Below are 18,350 nucleotides of genomic sequence, written 5' to 3'. Positions count from 1 at the left end.
TATGTAATATGTTCAGTCTACACCTATCTATGTAATATGTTCAGTCTCCACCTCTCTGTGTAACATGTTCAGTCTACACCTCTCTGTGTAACATGTTCATTCCACATCTCTCTGTGTAACAGGTTCATTCCACACCGCTCTGTGTAACATGTTCAGTCTACACCTCTCTGTGTAACATGTTCATTCCACATCTCTCTGTGTAACATGTTCATTCCACACCTCGCTGTGTAACATGTTCATTCTACACCTCTCTGTGTAACATGTTCATTCCACATCTCTCTGTGTAACAGGTTCATTCTACACCGCTCTGTGTAACATGTTCATTCTACACCGCTCTGTGTAACATGTTCATTCTACACCTATCTATGTAATATGTTCAGTCTACACCTCTCTGTGTAACATGTTCATTCTACACCTCTCTGTGTAACATATTCATTCCACATCTCTCTGTGTAACATGTTCAGTTTGCACATCCATATATATATATAGATCCTATTTTGACCACAAGTGTAATAGAAAATTATTGAGTTCTGATTGTATGCATTGGAATGAGTTTGAGGCCTTCTTGTTATTTCCAAACCTTCTTCCAGGTATTCAGGCGCAAGGAAGTGATTATTAACATCTCTGCCTTGGCTACCAATGAAGCCACTCTGAAAAACATGTTGGGAAGGGTAGTCACCTTGTGGAATAAAACTAGCTTCAGGCTGGTGGTTCATCAGGTGGATACCTACACTGTATTGATCATCGGCTCCACAGAAGAGATCACCGCTCAGTTGGAAGATAGTTTAATCACCATTTCCACCATCAAGGGATCCCGTTACGTGGATGCGATCAAGGTGCTGGTTTTATTTCAATGAGTGACCAGTTTTTTAAATGGTTCTTCTTATGTTCATAGTGCATCCGCAAGGAACAGACTACTGCTCACTCAGTGTAACCTGATGGTTGAACTAGGCAGACAACTATCACACTAATAGACTTTGAAAGGATAGGTCAATGAGTAGAAACTGGATCCCTTTCAGCTTGGCTCTAGGCAGGCCTGCAGCACAGTCAATACACTCAATGCACACCAATCCAGCAGAGGGCAGTAGAGCGGAGATGCTGATTGGCTGTTGCGGGGAAAATTAGCATCAGTGCATTGCGGTCACTGCATCCAGAAAGTGTACCTGAGCAAGACACCCTAGGTGTTCAAGTGAAGGCAAGCATCCAGCAGAGGGCAGTAGAGCAGAGCTGCTGATTGGCTGTTGTGAGGAAAATTTGCATCAGTGTATTGCGGTCACCGTATCTTGGAGGAGCTGTTGTCAAGTGACAGACAAACCCGAAACACTTCTTCAGTGTTTCCCTCCCTACCTCCTCCTCCAACCAAAAAAAAAGACAATCACTGTAAGGATCCCGGCCGGGTAAAGATCAAGAGGGAGGCTCGAGGTCAGGTAGAAGTAGAAAGAAGTTGAACCGTGACGTCACAGCCCACAGGTAAGTGATTGGCTGGTGACTGGTATGTAGTTTTTCTTTTCCCTGAGGTGTTATCGTGCAGAGTGCAGTGGTTGCTGAGTGAGTGCTTGCTGAGAAGGGGAGTAAATTTTTTAAAAACTTACTGTTGGGAGTTTCCAGCTGAATCCGGTCGGGGTGAGGACAGAGTGACTGCTGGGTAAATAGTAAAGATTTAACTTTGTGAAGTAACCACAGTGGTTGCTGGTTAAGTGTTTTTATTTTTACCTGTATTTAAGTTGGGCAGTTTCTAAACCCTGGACACTACACTTGTAGTGTCCCCCACCCTTCCACCTCCTTTAACCTAAGGGTAGAGTGAATAACTGGTAAGCTCCTTCTTTCTTTTTCTTTTTTTATCTAGAGGGGATGGCAGGGAAGGCAGTGCAATGTTCCTCCTGCAGAATGTTTGAGGTGAGGGACGCCGTCAGTGTCCCTGCTGATTTCACCTGTGGGAAGTGCACCCATCTCCAGCTCCTCAGAAACCGGGTTAGGGAACTGGAGCAGGAGCTGGATGAACTTCGGATCATTCGGGAGACAGAGGTGGTCATAGATAGTAGCTTCGGGGGTTTAGTTACTCCGAAGAATCAAGATAGATGGGTGACGGTGAGAGGGGCTGGGAGGAAGCAGTCAGTGCAGGGATCCTCTGTGGTCGTTCCCCTCAGTAACAAGTATACCGTTTTGGATACTGTTGAGGGGGACGACCTACCAGGGGTAAGCCACGGTGAACAGATCTCCAGCACTGAGCCCGTCCCTGTGGCTCAGAAGGGAAGGAGGGAGAGCAGGAGAGCAATAGTTATTGGGGACTCAATAGTTAGAGGGACAGATAGATGGTTCTGTGACAGCGAAAGAGACTCACGGATGGTATGTTGCCTTACGGGTGCCAGGGTCCGTGATGTCTCCGACCGTGTTTTCAGAATCCTTAAAGGGGAGGGGGAGCAGTCACAAGTCGTGGTACACATCGGTACCAACGACATAGGTAAGAGAAGGGACGGGGATTTAAAACAGGAATTTAGGGAACTAGAGTGGAAGCTGAGAGCCAGGACAAACCATGTTGTCATCTCTGGTTTATTGCCGGTGCCACGTGCTAGTGAGGTGAGGAACAGGGAGAGAGTGCAGATAAACACGTGGCTGCAGGGATGGTGTAGGAGGGAGGGTTTCAGGTACGCGGATAATTGGAGCATATTCTGGGGAAGGTGGGACCTGTACAGCCAGGACGGTTTGCACCTGAACCAGAGGGGCACCAATATCCTGGGAGGGAAATTTCCTATGGCTCTTCGGGGGGGGTTTAAACTAATTTGTCAGGGGGCTAGGAAAACTAGCTGTGTTCCAGAAGCCAGTATCAAGAGTAGTGAGGTACTGAGGAGGGTATCAAGGTCGCAGGAGTGTACCAGCAGACAGAAAGGTGGGTTGAAGTGTGTCTCCTTCAATGCAAGGAGCACCCGGAATAAGGTAGGTGAACTTGGAGCGTGGATTGGTACTTGGGGCTACGATGTTGTGCCATTACAGAGACATGATTAGAACAGGGACAGGAATGGTTGTTGGAAGTTCCGAGGTATAGATGTTTCAGTAAGAGTAGGGAAGGTGGTAAAAGAGGTGGAGGAGTAGCATTGTTAATCAAGGATAGTTTAACGGCTGCAGAAAGGCATTTTGAAGGGGATCTGCCTACTGAGGTAATATTGGCCGAAGTTAGGACTTTAACTTTCCAAATATTGATTGGAACCTCTATAGGTCGAACAGTTCGGATAGGCAGTTTTTGTACAGAATGTGCAGGAGAGTTTCCTGACACAATATGTGGATAGGCCGACAAAAGGCGGGGCCACATTGGATTTGGTACTGGGTAATGAACCGGGCCAAGTGTTAGATTTGTTTGTGGGAGAGCACTTTGGAGCACTTTGGTGATAGTGACCACAATTCGGAGGGATAGGGCCATACGGCAGGGCAAGGTTTATAATTTGGGGAGGGGTAATTATGATGCGATTAGGCAAGAATTAGGGAGCATAAGATGGGAACAGAAACTGCCAGGGAAAGGCACAAATGAAAAGTGGAGCTTGTTCAAGAAACAAATACTGCATGTCCTTGATAGGCATGTCCCTGTCAGGCAGAGAGGAAATGGCCATGTGAGGGAACCATGGTTCACAAAAGAGGTTGAATGTCTTGTTAAGAGGAAAAAGGAAGAGTATGTAAGGATGAGAAAACAAGGTTCAGTGGGGTCGCTTGAGGGTTACAAGGTAGCAAGGAATGAGCTGAAAAAAGGGAGAAGGAGAGCAAGGAGGAGGCACGAGAAGTCCTTGGCGGGTCGGATCAAGGAAAACCCCAAGGCTTTTTACTCTTATGTGAGAAGTAAAAGAATGACCAGAGTGAGGGTCGGGCCAGTCAAAGACGGTAGTGGGAACTTGTGCATGGAGTTAGAAGAAATAGGAGAGGTATTGAACGAATACTTTTCTTCAGTGTTCACAAAGGAGAGGGGCCATGTTTTTGAGAATAAGAGTGTGACTCAGACGGGTAGGCTGGAGGAAGTAGATGTTCTGAGGAAAGAGGTATTCGCAATTTTGAAAAACCTGAGGGTCAACAAGTCCCCTGGGCCAGACGGGATATACCCAAGGATTCTTTGGGAGGCAAGGGATAAGATTGCAGAGCCTTTGGCTTTGATCTTTGGGTCCTCGCTGTCCCCGGGGATAGTGCCAGAGGACTGGAGAGTGGCGAATGTTATTCCTCTGTTCAAGAAAGGGAATAGGAATGACCCTGGTAATTATAGGCCAGTTAGTCTTACTTTGGTGATCGGGAAGATAATGGAAAAGGTCCTGAAGGATAGGATTTATGACCATTTGGAAAGATGCAGCTTAATCCGGGATAGTCAACACGGATTTGTGAAGGGTAGGTCTTGCCTCACAAATTTGATTGAATTCTTTGAGGAGGTAACTAAGTGTGTAGATGAAGGTAGAGCAGTTGATGTTGTATACATGGATTTTAGTAAGGCGTTTGATAAGGTTCCCCATGGTCGGCTCATGAAGAAAGTAAGGAGGTGTGGGATAGAGGGAAATTTGGCCAATTGGATAAGTAACTGGCTATCACATAGAAGACAGAGGATGGTGGTGGATGGAAAATTTTCAGACTGGAGACCAGTTACCAGCGGTGTACCACAGTGATCAGTGCTGGGTCCTCTGCTATTTGTGATTTTTATCAATGACTTGGAGGAGGGGGCTGAAGGGTGGGTCAGTAAATTTGCTGATGACACCAAGATTGGTGGAGTAGTGGATGAGGTGGAGGGCTGTTGTAGGCTGCAAAGAGACATTGATAGGATGCAGAGCTGGGCCGAAAAATGGCAGATGGAGTTTAACCCTGATAAGTGCGAGGTGATTCATTTTGGTAGAAAATAGTTGAATGCGGATTACAGGGTCAACGGCAGGGTTCTGAGGAATGTGGAGGAACAGAGAGATCTTGGGGTTCATGTCCACAGATCTCTGAAGGTTGCCACTCAAGTGGATAGAGCCGTGAAGAAGGCTTATAGTGTGTTCACGTTTATTAACAGGGGGCTTGAGTTTAAGAGCCGCGGGGTTATGCTGCAACTACACATGACCCTGGTGAGACCACATTTGGAGTATTGTGTGCAGTTCTGGTCACCTCATTATAGGAAGGATGTGGAAGCATTGGAAAGGGTGAAAAGGAGATTTACCAGGATGCTGCCTGGTTTGCAGGATAGATATTATGAGGAAAGGTTGAGGGAGCTAGGGCTTTTCTGTTTGGAGCGGAGAAGGATGAGAGGCGACTTAATAGAGGTTTATAAGATAATGAGGGGGATAGATAGAGTGGACGTTCAGAGACTATTTCCTCGGGTGGACGTAGGTGTTACAAGGGGGCATAACTATAAGATTCAGGATGGGAGATATAGGAGGAATGTCAGAGGTAGGTTCTTTACTCAGAGAGTGGTTAGGGTGTGGAATGGACTGCCTGCTGTGATAGTGGAGTCGGACACTTTAGGAACTTTCAAGCGGTTATTGGATAGGCACATGGAGCACACCAGAATGACAGGGAGTGGAATAGCTTGATCTTGGTTTCGGACAAAGCTCGGCACAACATCGAGGGCCGAAGGGCCTGTTCTGTGCTGTACTGTTCTATGTTCCATGTTCAATGGTTGGTGTGTTCTCTGACTTGTCAAACACCGGAAGCAACTCTTGTCAATAGCATAGTTTGAGCTGTACCTTTGCCAGGAGTTCTGTTTTTGGTCACCTTCAATCCTTGCCTTTGCCCTTTGCCCGTAATCTGTCTGGGTAACTTGGAGAGGGTGAACTCTTCAAATTCTGAAAAAGATTTTGGTGGGTGCAGATTGTTTGGTTTCAGCGGCCAGAGGTGTTCACCTTTTCTTCCAGGCCCCAGATGGAAATTCTTTTTAAACTTGCCTTTACCGAGCCTCTTGTGATTCCTCTTCCCGTCGGACGAAGCTGAGAGTAAGGTCACAACCCCTGCATCACTTGCTGTTGAAACGACCGTCCAACCTCAGTGAAATCACCAAAACCTGATATACACGTTTAAAAGGGTTCTACTCACCGACTCGGTTTAAACAGTAACTCGCGGGATTCGTGTGATTTTGGCACGGGAGTCCGGTGGCCGAATTTAATTGTTCGTTCATCTAGTCTCTGTGTGGTAGACAGGATTACAATCACCTCTTTGAATCATAGAATCTACAATGCAGAAGGAGGCCATTCGGCCCATCGAGTCTGCTCCGGCTCTTTGAAAGAGCACCCCACTCAAGCCCACACCTTCACCCTATCCCCATAGCCCAGTAACCCCACCCAACACGAAGGACAATTTTAGACACTAAGAGCAATTTAGCATGGCCAATCCACCTAACCTGCACATCTTTGGACTGTGGGAGGAAACTTGAGCACCCGGAGGAAACCCACGCAGACACGGGGAGAACGTGCAGACTCCTCATAGACAGTGACCCAAGCCGGGAATCGAACCTGGGACCCTGGAACTGTGAAGCAATTGTGCTAACCACCATGCTACCGTGCTGCCCTTACGTTTATGTACAATGGAATGCACATATATATAGATCACATATATTCTACACACAACTCGCAGGTGTATGTATGGACATGCAACATGCGCACACTTAATAAAAACCTACATACATGATGTTGCCTCCCGACAATACCTTTGTAGGGTCAGATAGGGAGTTTTGAGAAGTTCCTCAATCATCTCAATATGCCTGTGTTTCTAATTTGCTCCTCCTGTGGGATGGGGGAATAAAGGTTATGGATATACAGGCACAACTCCAGTCAAAGTGGATGAGTGGGTATGAGTTTGATGGCCTGTTTGCAACCTGAGTGCACGTATGTACATTATATGCCAATGTCAGCAAGGTATTTTAGTAATAAGTGCAGGCTGGCCTGAGTTTACAATAATTCCCTTCTGTGCAGAAAGAGGTGATGGAGTGGGACCGTAAACTGAATCTTATGGCACAAACAATAGAAGAATGGATGATTTGTCAGCGGAACTGGCTCTACCTAAATCCCATTTTCCAAGCTCCTGACATTCAAAGGTAAGAATCAATCCCGTCTTCTCTGCCAGACTGTTCATTTCCTTAAGATCATTGTCACCCTCTGCCATTGTTTCCAGTTTTCTTGAGGGATTCACTTTGTGTCAATGTATTTTCTGATTATAATTTAGATCTATAGATCAATGCGATCTACGATAGAGAAACCTGTCCTGCCTTTCCTTGTGACCACTTTTCGGGTGAAATTCTCCCAACCCGTCTGTATTGGGTTTGGTGGGAGGCGGGCATGGAGAATTTGGTGAGAGGCAGAAAGTCGATAGTCCTGCTGGTGTAAATCATGCTGCAATTCTGCCAAGGGGAGGTTTAATGGCAGACCGCTGTTCCCACTGGCAGGTGGCACAAATGTCATTTGCATCTCCTGAGTGCTGATCAAAGCAGCTGCCTGCCGGCATCCCATCAGCCCTTTCGATCTTGCATCACGCCAGTGGGAATTTATGTCAGCATCAACCCGATTGCTAATGAATGGCATGCACAAGCGGGGTCAAAGTGGGGCATGGGCTCGGGGGTCGGGTGATTGACTGGAGGAACAGACATCTCCTTGAGGCTGCTAACCTTTTCCCTCTGGGTTGCTGACATCCTGCGTGGTCTGGTGAAGACAGCTGGACTGGAGAGAGCGATATCAGCCTGCTGGACTGCTATTTAAATATGGCATCAGGACCTTTGAACCTGCCAGCTGACAGCAGGTGGACAAAGCTGCTCATTCGCCAGGTGGCTTGGAGGGGAACATGTTGTGCATAATTAATGAGGTTCCACGTGCAAAATCTGGCGCAGGATCCCACTGTTTCGGTTGCTGGTCAGGCGCTATCGGAATTTGCTGCCTCCACACTTCGCCTCAAAATGGGAGAATTCTACTCTTAATTGTAAATAAAAGGCAAAGTTGACATCAACAAACCTAGCAGAGAAAGAGCAAACAGAAAAAATCTGGGACAAATTCTCATTCAGTTCCATTCAAATTGGGCAGTTGATCGAAGTATTTCTCGTTTCTAACCACTCACATTTTTATGTGGGGCCGAAACCAAAAATCCAAGTTAGATTTTGATTGGGATACATTTTCCTTCCCCACATATCGCCAGGTGAACTATACAGTGACCAAGATCAACCCAAGACTGCTGCATTGCTGACGTGACTGTATGTGCTTGAAATTATTCTGTGTTTTCTAACGCAGGCAACTTCCGGCAGAAACTAAACTGTTTGCTCAGATTGATGCTGCATGGAATGAGTTGTTAATGAGAGTTCAGAGCAACACAAATATTCTGAAGTCAACCACTGCAGCTGGGGTCCTTGAGCTCCTACAGACCACCAATGCCAACCTGGAAAAGATACTGAAATGTCTTGAGGTACTTACAAACATAGGAATTAGGAGCAGGAGTAGGCCATTGAGTACCCTCCAACCTGCTCCACTATTTAATTGGTTTATGGCTGATCTGATTGTGTCCTTGTTATACCGTCAATTCACTGTGAGACCATGAGAATGAGTGAACATTAGGCTTTAATATCCATGAACTCGCCTGCCTGAGTCGGCTGTACAAATGAGTGCCACCCACAGGTGGCCGGACTATATATGGCCCCAGTGAGGGAGGAGCCAGAGGCGGAGTCCACCGGGATTCCGGTACAGTACCTGGAAGTAGACTGTATCATCACTTCCAGGTCATAGGTCACAGCATTATACAGACAGCTCATGCATTAGGTGAATACATTCACCACAGTCCTTAACACCACACTCCTACTGTAAGATACTATTCACAATGCTGCTCTTGCTCATGTGTTTGCTTTGTTTGCTTGTTCGGCACTGTAACCAATTACTTATCTGTCAATGTATTTGTCGATTATTCTTTTTGGCTACCGTGTACGTTCCTTTGGCCGCAGAAAAATACTTTCCACTGTACTTAGGTACATGTGACAATAAATCAATCAATCAAAATCCCAAGATACCTTTTGATTCCCTTATTAGTTAAGAATCTGTCTTCCTCTACCATAAATATATTTAATGGTCCTGCTATTTGGAGACTTAAACCTCTGAGAGAAAAAGTGCTCATCATCTCCCTTTAAATGGGAGACGCATTATTTTTAATGGGTCTCCGAGTTCTGGATTCTCCCATAAGTGCAAACATACTTTTGGCATCCACCCTGTTAATTCCTTTCAGGATCTGAGATATTTCAGTAAGATCACCTCTGAATAAGGACGGCACGGTAGCACAGTGGTTAGCATTGTTGCTTCAGTGCTCCAGGGTCCCAGGTTCGATTCCCGGCTGGGTCACTGTCTGTGTGGAGTCTGCATGTTCTCCCCGTGTCTGCGTGGGTTTCCTCTGGGAGCTCCGGTTTCCTCCCACAAGTCCCGAATGAGTCCCAAAAGTGCTGTTAGGTGAATTGGACATTCTGAATTCTCCCTCTGTGACCCGAACAGGCACCAGAATGTGGCGACGAGGGGATTTTCACAATAACTTCATTGCAGTGTTAATGTGAGCCTACTTGTGACAATAAAGATGATTTAAAAAAATAATTCTGAAATCCAATGGATACAGGCTCAGTCTGTCCAACCTTCCTTTATAGGATGGCCTTGCCATCCCCAATCCCAGGAATCAGAGCGCTGTAATTTCCACCCTTGTCCCCAGCAGCCTGTGATACAATTCGTCCGGACCTGGATATCTGTCTACTTTTGAGCCCTCCAATGCCTCCTCACTCCCTATGTCAATCTGTTCAAGAATCTCATCACCCCTACCCTCAAATTTTGTACCTACATCCTCCCCCTCTCAAGTGAAAACAGATGTGAAGTATTCATTTAACACCTTACCAATGTCCTCCGGCTCCATGCACAGATTACCCACTTGGCCCCTAATGGACCCTACCCTTTCCTTGGTTATCCTCGTCCTCTTAATATACCGAGAGAATATCTTGGGATTCTCTCAAATCCTACCCATCAGTGCTTTTCCCTGCCCCCTCTTTGCTCTCCTAATGCCCTCCCGAAGAGTACTAGAAAACCTCCCTCCCAGGATATTGGTGCCCCTCTGGTTCAGATGCAACCCGTCCTGCTTGTACAGGTCTCACCTTCCCCAGAATGTGCTCCAATTATCCAAATACCTGAAGCCCTCCCTCCTACACCATTCCTGCAGCCACGTGTTCAACTGCACTCTCTCCCTATTCCTAGCCTCGCTATCACGTGGCACCGGCAACAAACCAGAGATGACAACTCTGTCTGTCCTGGCTTTTAACTTCCAGCCTAACTCCCTAAACTTGTTTGTTACCTCCACACCCCTTTTCCTACCTATGTCGTTGGTACCAATGTGCACCACGACTTCTGGCTGCTCACCCTCCCCCTTAAGGATCCTGAAGACACGATCCGAGACATCCCTGGCCCTGGCACCCGGGAGGCAACATACCTTCCGGGAGTCTCGCTCGCGACCACAGAATCTCCTATCTATTCCCCTAACCATTGAATCTCCTACAACTATTGCTTTTCTATTCTCCCCCCTTCCCTTCTGAGCCCCAGAGCCAGACTCAGTGCCAGAGACCTGGCCGCTAGGGCCTTCCCCCGGTAGGTCATCCCCCCCAACAGCATCCAAAACGGTATACTTGTTTTGAAGGGGAACGGCCACGAGGGACCCCTGCACCGTCTGCCTGTTTGTTTTTTTCCCCCTGACTGTAACCCAGCTATTCTTGTCCTGTACGTTGGGTGTGGTTACCTCCGTGTAACTCTTCTCAATCACCCCCTCTGCCTCCCGGATGATCCGAAGTTCATCCATCTTCAGCTCCAGTTCCCTAACACGGTCTTTGAGGAGCTGAAGTTGGGTGCACTTCCCGCAGGTATAGTCAGCGGGGACACCGGTGGTATCCCTCACCACCCACATCCTACAGGAGGAGCATGCAACTGGCCTAGCCTCCATCCCCTCTTACCTGACAGAATATAGCTGCCCTGTGGACTAACTAGATCTCCGCCCTCCGACTCTGCTCCCAGTCAGCTACATTTTCTGTAAATTCCTGGCTCTCTTCTCACTCTTTGCGGAAATGTCGGAAACAAAATGAAAGGAGCACCTTACTCCCTCCTCACCGAACTCCCTCGGTCACCAAACTCTTACTATAGCACTCAAAATGCACCAAATTCAGCACTCCGCATTCCTTACATGAAAAAAAACATAGCGCTTACGTAAACACACAATGTAAATACATAGACACAGACATCGGGTAAAGCATACAGAATGTACTGCTGCTCAGTAGAGAGGATGCATGGAGAGATCAAGGGCGGGATTCACCCCTACCCGGCTGGGCACTCCGGCGTCGGGCCGCCCCAAAGGTGCAGAATCCTCCGCACCTTCAGGAGCTAGGCTTGCCCCAAAGTGGTTTGCGCCCCGCCGGCCGGCAGGAAAGAGGCTTGGCGCCACGCCAGCCAGCGCCGAAGGGCCTCCACCGGCCGGCGTGAGTTGGTGCATGCGCGGGAGCACCAGCGTGTGCTGGCGTCATCCCCGCACATAGAACATAGAACATAGAACATACAGCGCAGTACAGGCCCTTCGGCCCTCGATGTTGCGCCGACCTGTGAAACCACTCTAAAGCCCATCTACACTATTCCCTTATCGTCCATATGTCTACCCAATTACCATTTGAATGCCCTTAGTGTTGGCGAGTCCACTACTGTTGCAGGCATGGCATTCCACGCCATTACTACTCGCTGAGTAAAGAACCTACCTCTGACATCTGTCTTATATCTGTCTCCCCTCAATTTAAAGCTATGTGCCCTCGTGCTAGACATCACCATCCGAGGAAAAAGGCTCTCACTGTCCACCCTATCCAATCCTCTGATCATCTTGTATGCCTCAATTAAGTCACCTCTTAACCTTTTTCTCTCTAACAAAAACAGCCTCAAGTCCCTCAGCCTTTCCTCATAAGATCTGCCCTCCATACCAGGCAACATTCTAGTAAATCTCCTCTGCACCCTTTCCAATGCTTCCACATCCTTCCTATAATGTGGCAACCAGAATTGCACGCAATACTCCAAATGCGGCCACACCAGTGTTTTGTACAGCTGCAACATGACCTCATGGCTCCGAAACTCAATCCGTCTACCAATAAAAGCTTACACACCGTATGCCTTCTTAACAACCCTCTCAACCTGGGTGGCAACTTTCAGGGATCTATGTACATGGACACCAAGATCTCTTTGCTCACCCACATTGCCAAGAATCTTACCATTAGTCCAGTACTCTGTCTTCCTGTTATTCCTTCCAAAATCAATCACCTCACACTTTTCTGCATTAAACTCCATTTGCCACCTCTCAGCCCAGCGCTGCAGCTTATCTATGTCCCTCTGTAACTTGTAACATCCTTTCGCACTGTCCACAACTCCACCGACTTTAGTGTCATCTGCAAATTTACTCACCCATCCTTCTACGCCCTCCTCCAGGTCATTTATAAAAATGACAAACAGCAGTGGCCCCAAAACAGATCCTTGTGGTACAGCACTAGTAACTGGACTCCAGTCTGAACACTTCCCATCATCCACCACCCTTTGTCTTCTTCCAGCTAGCCAATTTCTGATCCAAACTGCTAAATCTCCCTGAATCCCATGCTTCCGTATTTTCTGCAGTAGCCTACCGTAGGGAACCTTATCAAACGCTTTACTGAAATCCATATACACCACATCAACTGCTTTACCCTCATCCACCTGTTTGGTAACCTTCTCAAAGAACTCAATAAGGTTTGTGAGGCACGACCTACCCTTCACAAAACCGTGTTGACTATGACTAATCAAATTATTCTTTTCCAGACGATTATACACCCTATCTCTTATAAACCTTTCCAAGATTTTGCCCACAACAGAAGTAAGGCTCACTGGTCTATAGTACCGGGGTTGTCTCTACTCCCCTTCTTGAACAAGGGGACAACATTTGCTATCCTCCAGTCTTCTGGCACTATTCCTGTAGACAAAGATGACTTAAAGATCAAAGCCAAAGGCTCAGCAATCTCCTCCCTAGCTTCCTAGAGAATCCTAGGTTAAATCCCATCCGGCCCAGGGGACCTATCTATTTTCACCCTTTCCAGAATTGTTAACACCTCCTCCTTATGAACCTCAAGCCCTTCTAGTCTGGTAGACTGAATCTCAGTATTCTCCTCAACAACATTGTCTTTTTCCTGTGTGAATACTGACAAAAAATATTCATTTAGCACCTCTCCTATCTCCTCGGACTCCAAGCACAACTTCCCACTCCTGTCCTTGACTGGCCCTACTCTTACCCTAGTCATTCTTTTATTCCTGACATATCTATAGAAAGCTTTAGGGTTATCCTTGATCCTACCTGCCAAAGACTTCTCATGTCCCCTCCTGGCTCTTCTTAGCTCTCTCTTTAGGTCCTTCCTAGCTAACTTGTAACACTCGAGCGCCCAAACTGAACCTTCATGTCTCATCTTTACATAAGCCTCCTTCTTCATCTTGACAAGTGTTTTGATTGCCTTAGTAAACCACGGTTCCCTTGCTCGACCACTTCCTCCCTGCCTGACAGGTACATACTTATCAAGGACACGCAGGAGCTGTTCCTTGAACAAGCTCCACATTTCCATTGTGCCCATCCCCTGCAGTTTTCCTCTCCATCCGATGCATCCTAAGTCTTGCCTCATCGCAGCATAATTGCCTTTCCCCCAGATATAACTCTTGCCCTGCGGTATATACCTATCCCTTTCCATCATTAAAGTAAATGTAATCGAATTGTGGTCACTATTACCAAAGTGCTCACCTACCTCCAAATCTAACACCTGTCCTGGTTCATAACCCAGTACCAAATCCAATACGGCCTCGCCTCTCGTTGGCCGATCTACATACTATGTCAGGAAACCCTCCTGCACACATTGGACAAAAACTGACCCATCTAAAGTACTCGAACTATAGCGTTTCCAGTCAATATTTGGAAAGTTAAAGTCCCCCATAACAACTACCCTGTTGCTTTTGCTCCTATCCAGAATCATCTTTGCAATCCTTTCCTCTACATCTCTGGAATTTTCCGGAGGCCTATAGAAAGCCCCAAACAGGGTGACCTCTCCTTTCCTGTTTCTAACCTCAGCCCATACTACCTCAATCAACGAGTCCTCATCAAACGTCCTTTCTGCCACCGTAATACTGTCCTTGACTAACAATGCCACCCCTCCCCCTCTTTTACCACCTTCCCTGAGCTTACTGAAATATCTAAACCCCGGCACCTGCAACAACCATTCCTGTCCCTGCTCTATCCATGTCTCCGAAATGGCCACAACATCAAAGTCCCAGATACCAACCCATGCCGCAAGTTTCGCCACCTTATTCCGGATGCTCCTGGCATTGAAGAAGACACACTTTAAACCACCTTCCAGCCTGCCGGTACACTCCTGCAACTTTAAAACCTTACTAATGACCTCACTACTCTCAACCTCCTGTATACTGGAGCTACAATTCAGGTTCCCAAGCCCCTGCTGAACTAGTTTAAACCCTCCCGAAGAGCATCAGCAAATTTCCCCCCCCCCAGGATATTGGTACCCCTCTGGTCCAGGTGTAGACTATCCCGTTTGTAGAGGTCCCACCGACCCCAGAATGAGCCCCAATTGTCCAGAAATCTGAAACCCTCCCTCCTGCACCATCCCTGTAGCCACGCGTTCAACTCCTCTCTTTCCCTATTCCTCGTCTCGTTATCACGTGGCACGGGTAACAACTCAGAGATAATAACTGTTTGTCCTAGATCTAAGTTTCCACCCTAACTCCCTGAATTCCTGCCTTACATCCCTATCCCTTTTCCTACCTATGTCGTTGGTACCTATGTGGACCACGACTTGGGGCTGCTCCCCCTCCCCCTTAAGGATCCCGAAAACACGATCCGAGACATCACGCACCCTGGCACCTGGGAGGCAACACACCAACCGCGAGTCTCTCTCGTTCCCACAGAATCTCCTATCTATCCCCCTAAGTATGGAGTCTCCAGTGACTAATGCTCTACTCCTCTCCCCCCTTCCCTTCTGAGCAACAGGGAAAGACTCTGTGCCAGAGACCTGCACCCCATGGCTTCCCCCTGGTAAGTCCCCCCCCCAACAGTATCCAAAGCAGTATGCTTGTTACTAAGGGGAACGACCACAGGGGATCCCTGTACTGACTGCTTCCTCCCAGCCCCTCTCACCGCCACCCATCTATCTTTATTCTTCGGAGTAACTATATCCCTGAAGCTTCTATCTCTGCCGCCCGAATTATCCGAAGTTCATCCAGATCCAGCTCCAGTTCCCTAACGCGGTTTCTGAGGAGATGGAGATGGGTGCACTTCCCCCAGATGAAATCAGCAGGAACACTGTCGGCGTCCCTCACCTCAAACATTCTGCAGGACGAACATTGCACTACCTTCCCTATCATCCCCTCTAGATAAAAAAAACAAAAAGAAAGAAAGAGCTTACCTGTTATTCACTCCCCTTCTCAGCAAGCATTCACTCAGCAACCTCTGCGCCCTGCACGATAACACCTGAGGGAAAATAAAAGAAAAACTACTTACCAGTCACCAGCCAATCCCTTACCTGCAGGCTGTGGCGTCACGGTTCAACTTCTTTCTACTTCTACCTGACCAAGTGCCTTCCTCTTGATCTTTACAGCAGTTGGTTTTTTTTGGTTAGAGGAGGGGGTAGGGAGGGAGACACTGAAGAAGTGTTTTGGGTTTAAGTGTCACTTGACAACAGCTCCTCCACAAACCACCTTCAAGTTAGGGTGACCACAATGGAGGTATGCAAATTTCCCATGCAACAGCCAATCAGCAGCTCCACTCTACTGCCCTCTGCTGCATGCGCAGAGGGCTTCGGTTCCGCACCGGAAATGGCGGATGTCCACAGCCTCCGGTGCAGAAGGATAGAGTGCCCCACGGCACAGGCCCACCCGCAGATCGGTGGGCCCCGATCGCAGGCCAGGCCACCGTGGGGGCACCTCCCTGGGCCAGATCCCCCCGCACCCCCCCAAGAACCCCAGAGCCCGCCCGCGCCACCAGGTCCCGCCGGCAAGGGACCTACTCCAATTTACGCCGGCGGGACTGGCAACAGACAGGCGGGACTTCGGCCCAGCGCGGGCCGGAGAATTCGGGCAGCCCCAGCGCCCATTGAGTCGCGCCGGACCCCACCACTCTCCAAGACGGGCAGCGCGACTCACGCCGGGATGATTTTTGGGGGGCCGGAGAATTAGGAGGATGGCGGGGGCGGGATTCACGTCAACCCCCGGCGATTCTCTGACCCGCTGGGGGCCGGAGAATCCCGCCCCAATTCAGTCCATAAGGGGGTCATTTAGGAATCTGGTAACAGCGGGGAAGAAGCAGTTTTGGAATCTGTTAGTGAGTGTTCTCAGACTTTTGTATCTCCTGCCCGAGGAAAGGGTTGGAAGAGAGTATAACCCAGGTGGAAGAGGTCTTTGATTATGCTGACCGCTTTCCCAAGGCAGCGGGAGGTGTAGAGAGAGTCAATGAATGGGAGGCAGATTCACGTGATGGCGGGGACTGTGTTCACGACTCTCTGTAGTTTCTAACGGTCTTGGGCATAGCAGTTGCCATTCCAGGCTGTGATGCTTCCAGATAGGATGCTCTCCATGGTGCAACTGTAAAATTTGATAAGAGTCAATATGGACAAACTGAATTTCCTTAGTTCCCTGAGGAAGCATAGACACTGTTGTGCTTTCTTGGTCTTAGCGTCGACGTGGACAGATTGTTGGTTATGTGCATGCCCAGGAATTTAAAGCGGTCAGCCAGCTCCACTTCAGCACCATTGATGCAGACATGGATGTGTATGATACTTCGCCTCCTGAAGTCAATGGCCAGGTCCTTGGTTTTGCTGATGTTGAGGGAGTGATTGTTATTGTTACACCATGCCACTAGGTTCATGATCTCCCTCCTGTACTCTCACTCATGGCTGTTTGAGATCCGATCCACTATGGTTGTGTCATCAGCAAAGTTGTAGATAGAGTTGGAGCCATGTTTTGCCACATAGTCATAGGGAGCATAGGAGGGGGCTAGATACGCAGTCTTGCAGGGCTCTGGTATTGAGGACAATCATGGAGGAGGCGTTGTTGTTTATTCTTACTGATTGTGATCTGTGGGTCAGGACGTCGATGTTCCAATAGCAGAGGAAGGAGCCAAGTCCTAGGTTTTGGAGTTTTGATATGAGCTGGAATTATGGTGTTGAAGGTGGAGCTGTAGTCAATGAATAGGAGTCTAACGTAGGAGTCCTTGTTGTCGACATGCTCCAGGGGTGAGGGTAGAATCAGGGAAACAGCGTCTGCTGTGGACTGGCTGCGGCGGTATGTGAAGTATTTTATTCGTTCGTGGGGCGTGGGTGCCCTGGCTGGTCCAGCATTTATTGACCAATCCTACTTGCCCTTAAGAGGGCAGTTAAAGGTCAACCACGTTGCTATGGATCTGGAGTCATGTGTTGGCCAGACCAGGTACGGATGGTAGATTTCCTTCTCCAAAGGACATTAATGAACCAGATGGGTTTTTATGACAATCAACATTCGTTTCATGATCAGCTTTAGACTTTTAATTCCAGATTTTTTAAAAATTGGATTCAAATTCTACCATCTGCTGTGGTGGGATTTGGACCTGGGTGTCTGGTTTACTCCTCCAGTGGCAATACCACTATGCCACCGCCTCCCCAGTAGATCAAGGCATTCTGGGAATATGGAGTTTATGTTTCTCATGACCAACCTCTCAAAGCACTTCATTACTGATAAATGTCAAGGCCACCGGAAGGTATTTGTTGAGGCACGCTGACTGGCTCTTCTTTGGCACTGGTGGCCACCAGTGTGACCACCTTCTTAAGCATACTATCCATATCATTTGTTGCCTCATGGATTCACCACAATGACCCCAGCGCCACTCAAGTCCCTGAGCTTGGGGCTCAATTTATGCAGCTTGTGACACTCCCTGAAGGTGTCTTCCCACATTCAACAGAATGCACATTTCACTTGGCCTTGCTGAGTTACTACCAATCCACTCCTTTCCTTGTGCCAAGTTACAACTAGATACTGGAGTCTGAAACAGGTAGATCTAGTTGCTGCTGCCAAACCCTGGGTGCAATTCTCCCATCGGGAGACTAATTCCCGACGCTGGAGTGAAAACCGGAGTGTTTCACTCCGGCGTTGGAGGCCGCACCCAGCCCCCTATTCTACCGCCCCCGGGAGACTAGGAGCGGCGCCGCGGCATCTACGCGCGCCGGGCCTTGGCGCCGTGTAAAAGTGGCGCCGCGTGAATGACGTCATCCGCGCATGCGCGATTGCCGTCCTCCCCCAGGCCGCCCCGCAAGAAGATGTCGGATGGATCTTGCGGGGCGGCGGAGGAAA

The 18,350-nt window shown here is 48.2% G+C and overlaps 1 protein-coding gene across 1 annotated transcript in view; it reads left to right on the top strand.

Moving 5' to 3' along the window:
- Positions 1-18,350, top strand: part of LOC140411509 (dynein axonemal heavy chain 6-like) — a 1,703,852-nt gene that overhangs the window by 565,328 nt on the left and 1,120,174 nt on the right. Inside the window, exons 22-24 of the mRNA XM_072500595.1 lie at positions 591-836; positions 6,906-7,027; positions 8,208-8,379. Of these exons, the coding sequence (XP_072356696.1) occupies positions 591-836; positions 6,906-7,027; positions 8,208-8,379 (540 nt within the window). The remainder of the gene's footprint in view (positions 1-590; positions 837-6,905; positions 7,028-8,207; positions 8,380-18,350) is intronic.

The sequence above is a fragment of the Scyliorhinus torazame genome, chromosome 4 (genome assembly GCF_047496885.1).
Source record: "Scyliorhinus torazame isolate Kashiwa2021f chromosome 4, sScyTor2.1, whole genome shotgun sequence".
Classification (NCBI taxonomy): Eukaryota; Metazoa; Chordata; class Chondrichthyes; order Carcharhiniformes; family Scyliorhinidae; genus Scyliorhinus; species Scyliorhinus torazame.
The sequence above is the reverse complement of the archived record's forward strand: the minus strand, read 5'-3'. Positions and strand labels throughout refer to the sequence as shown.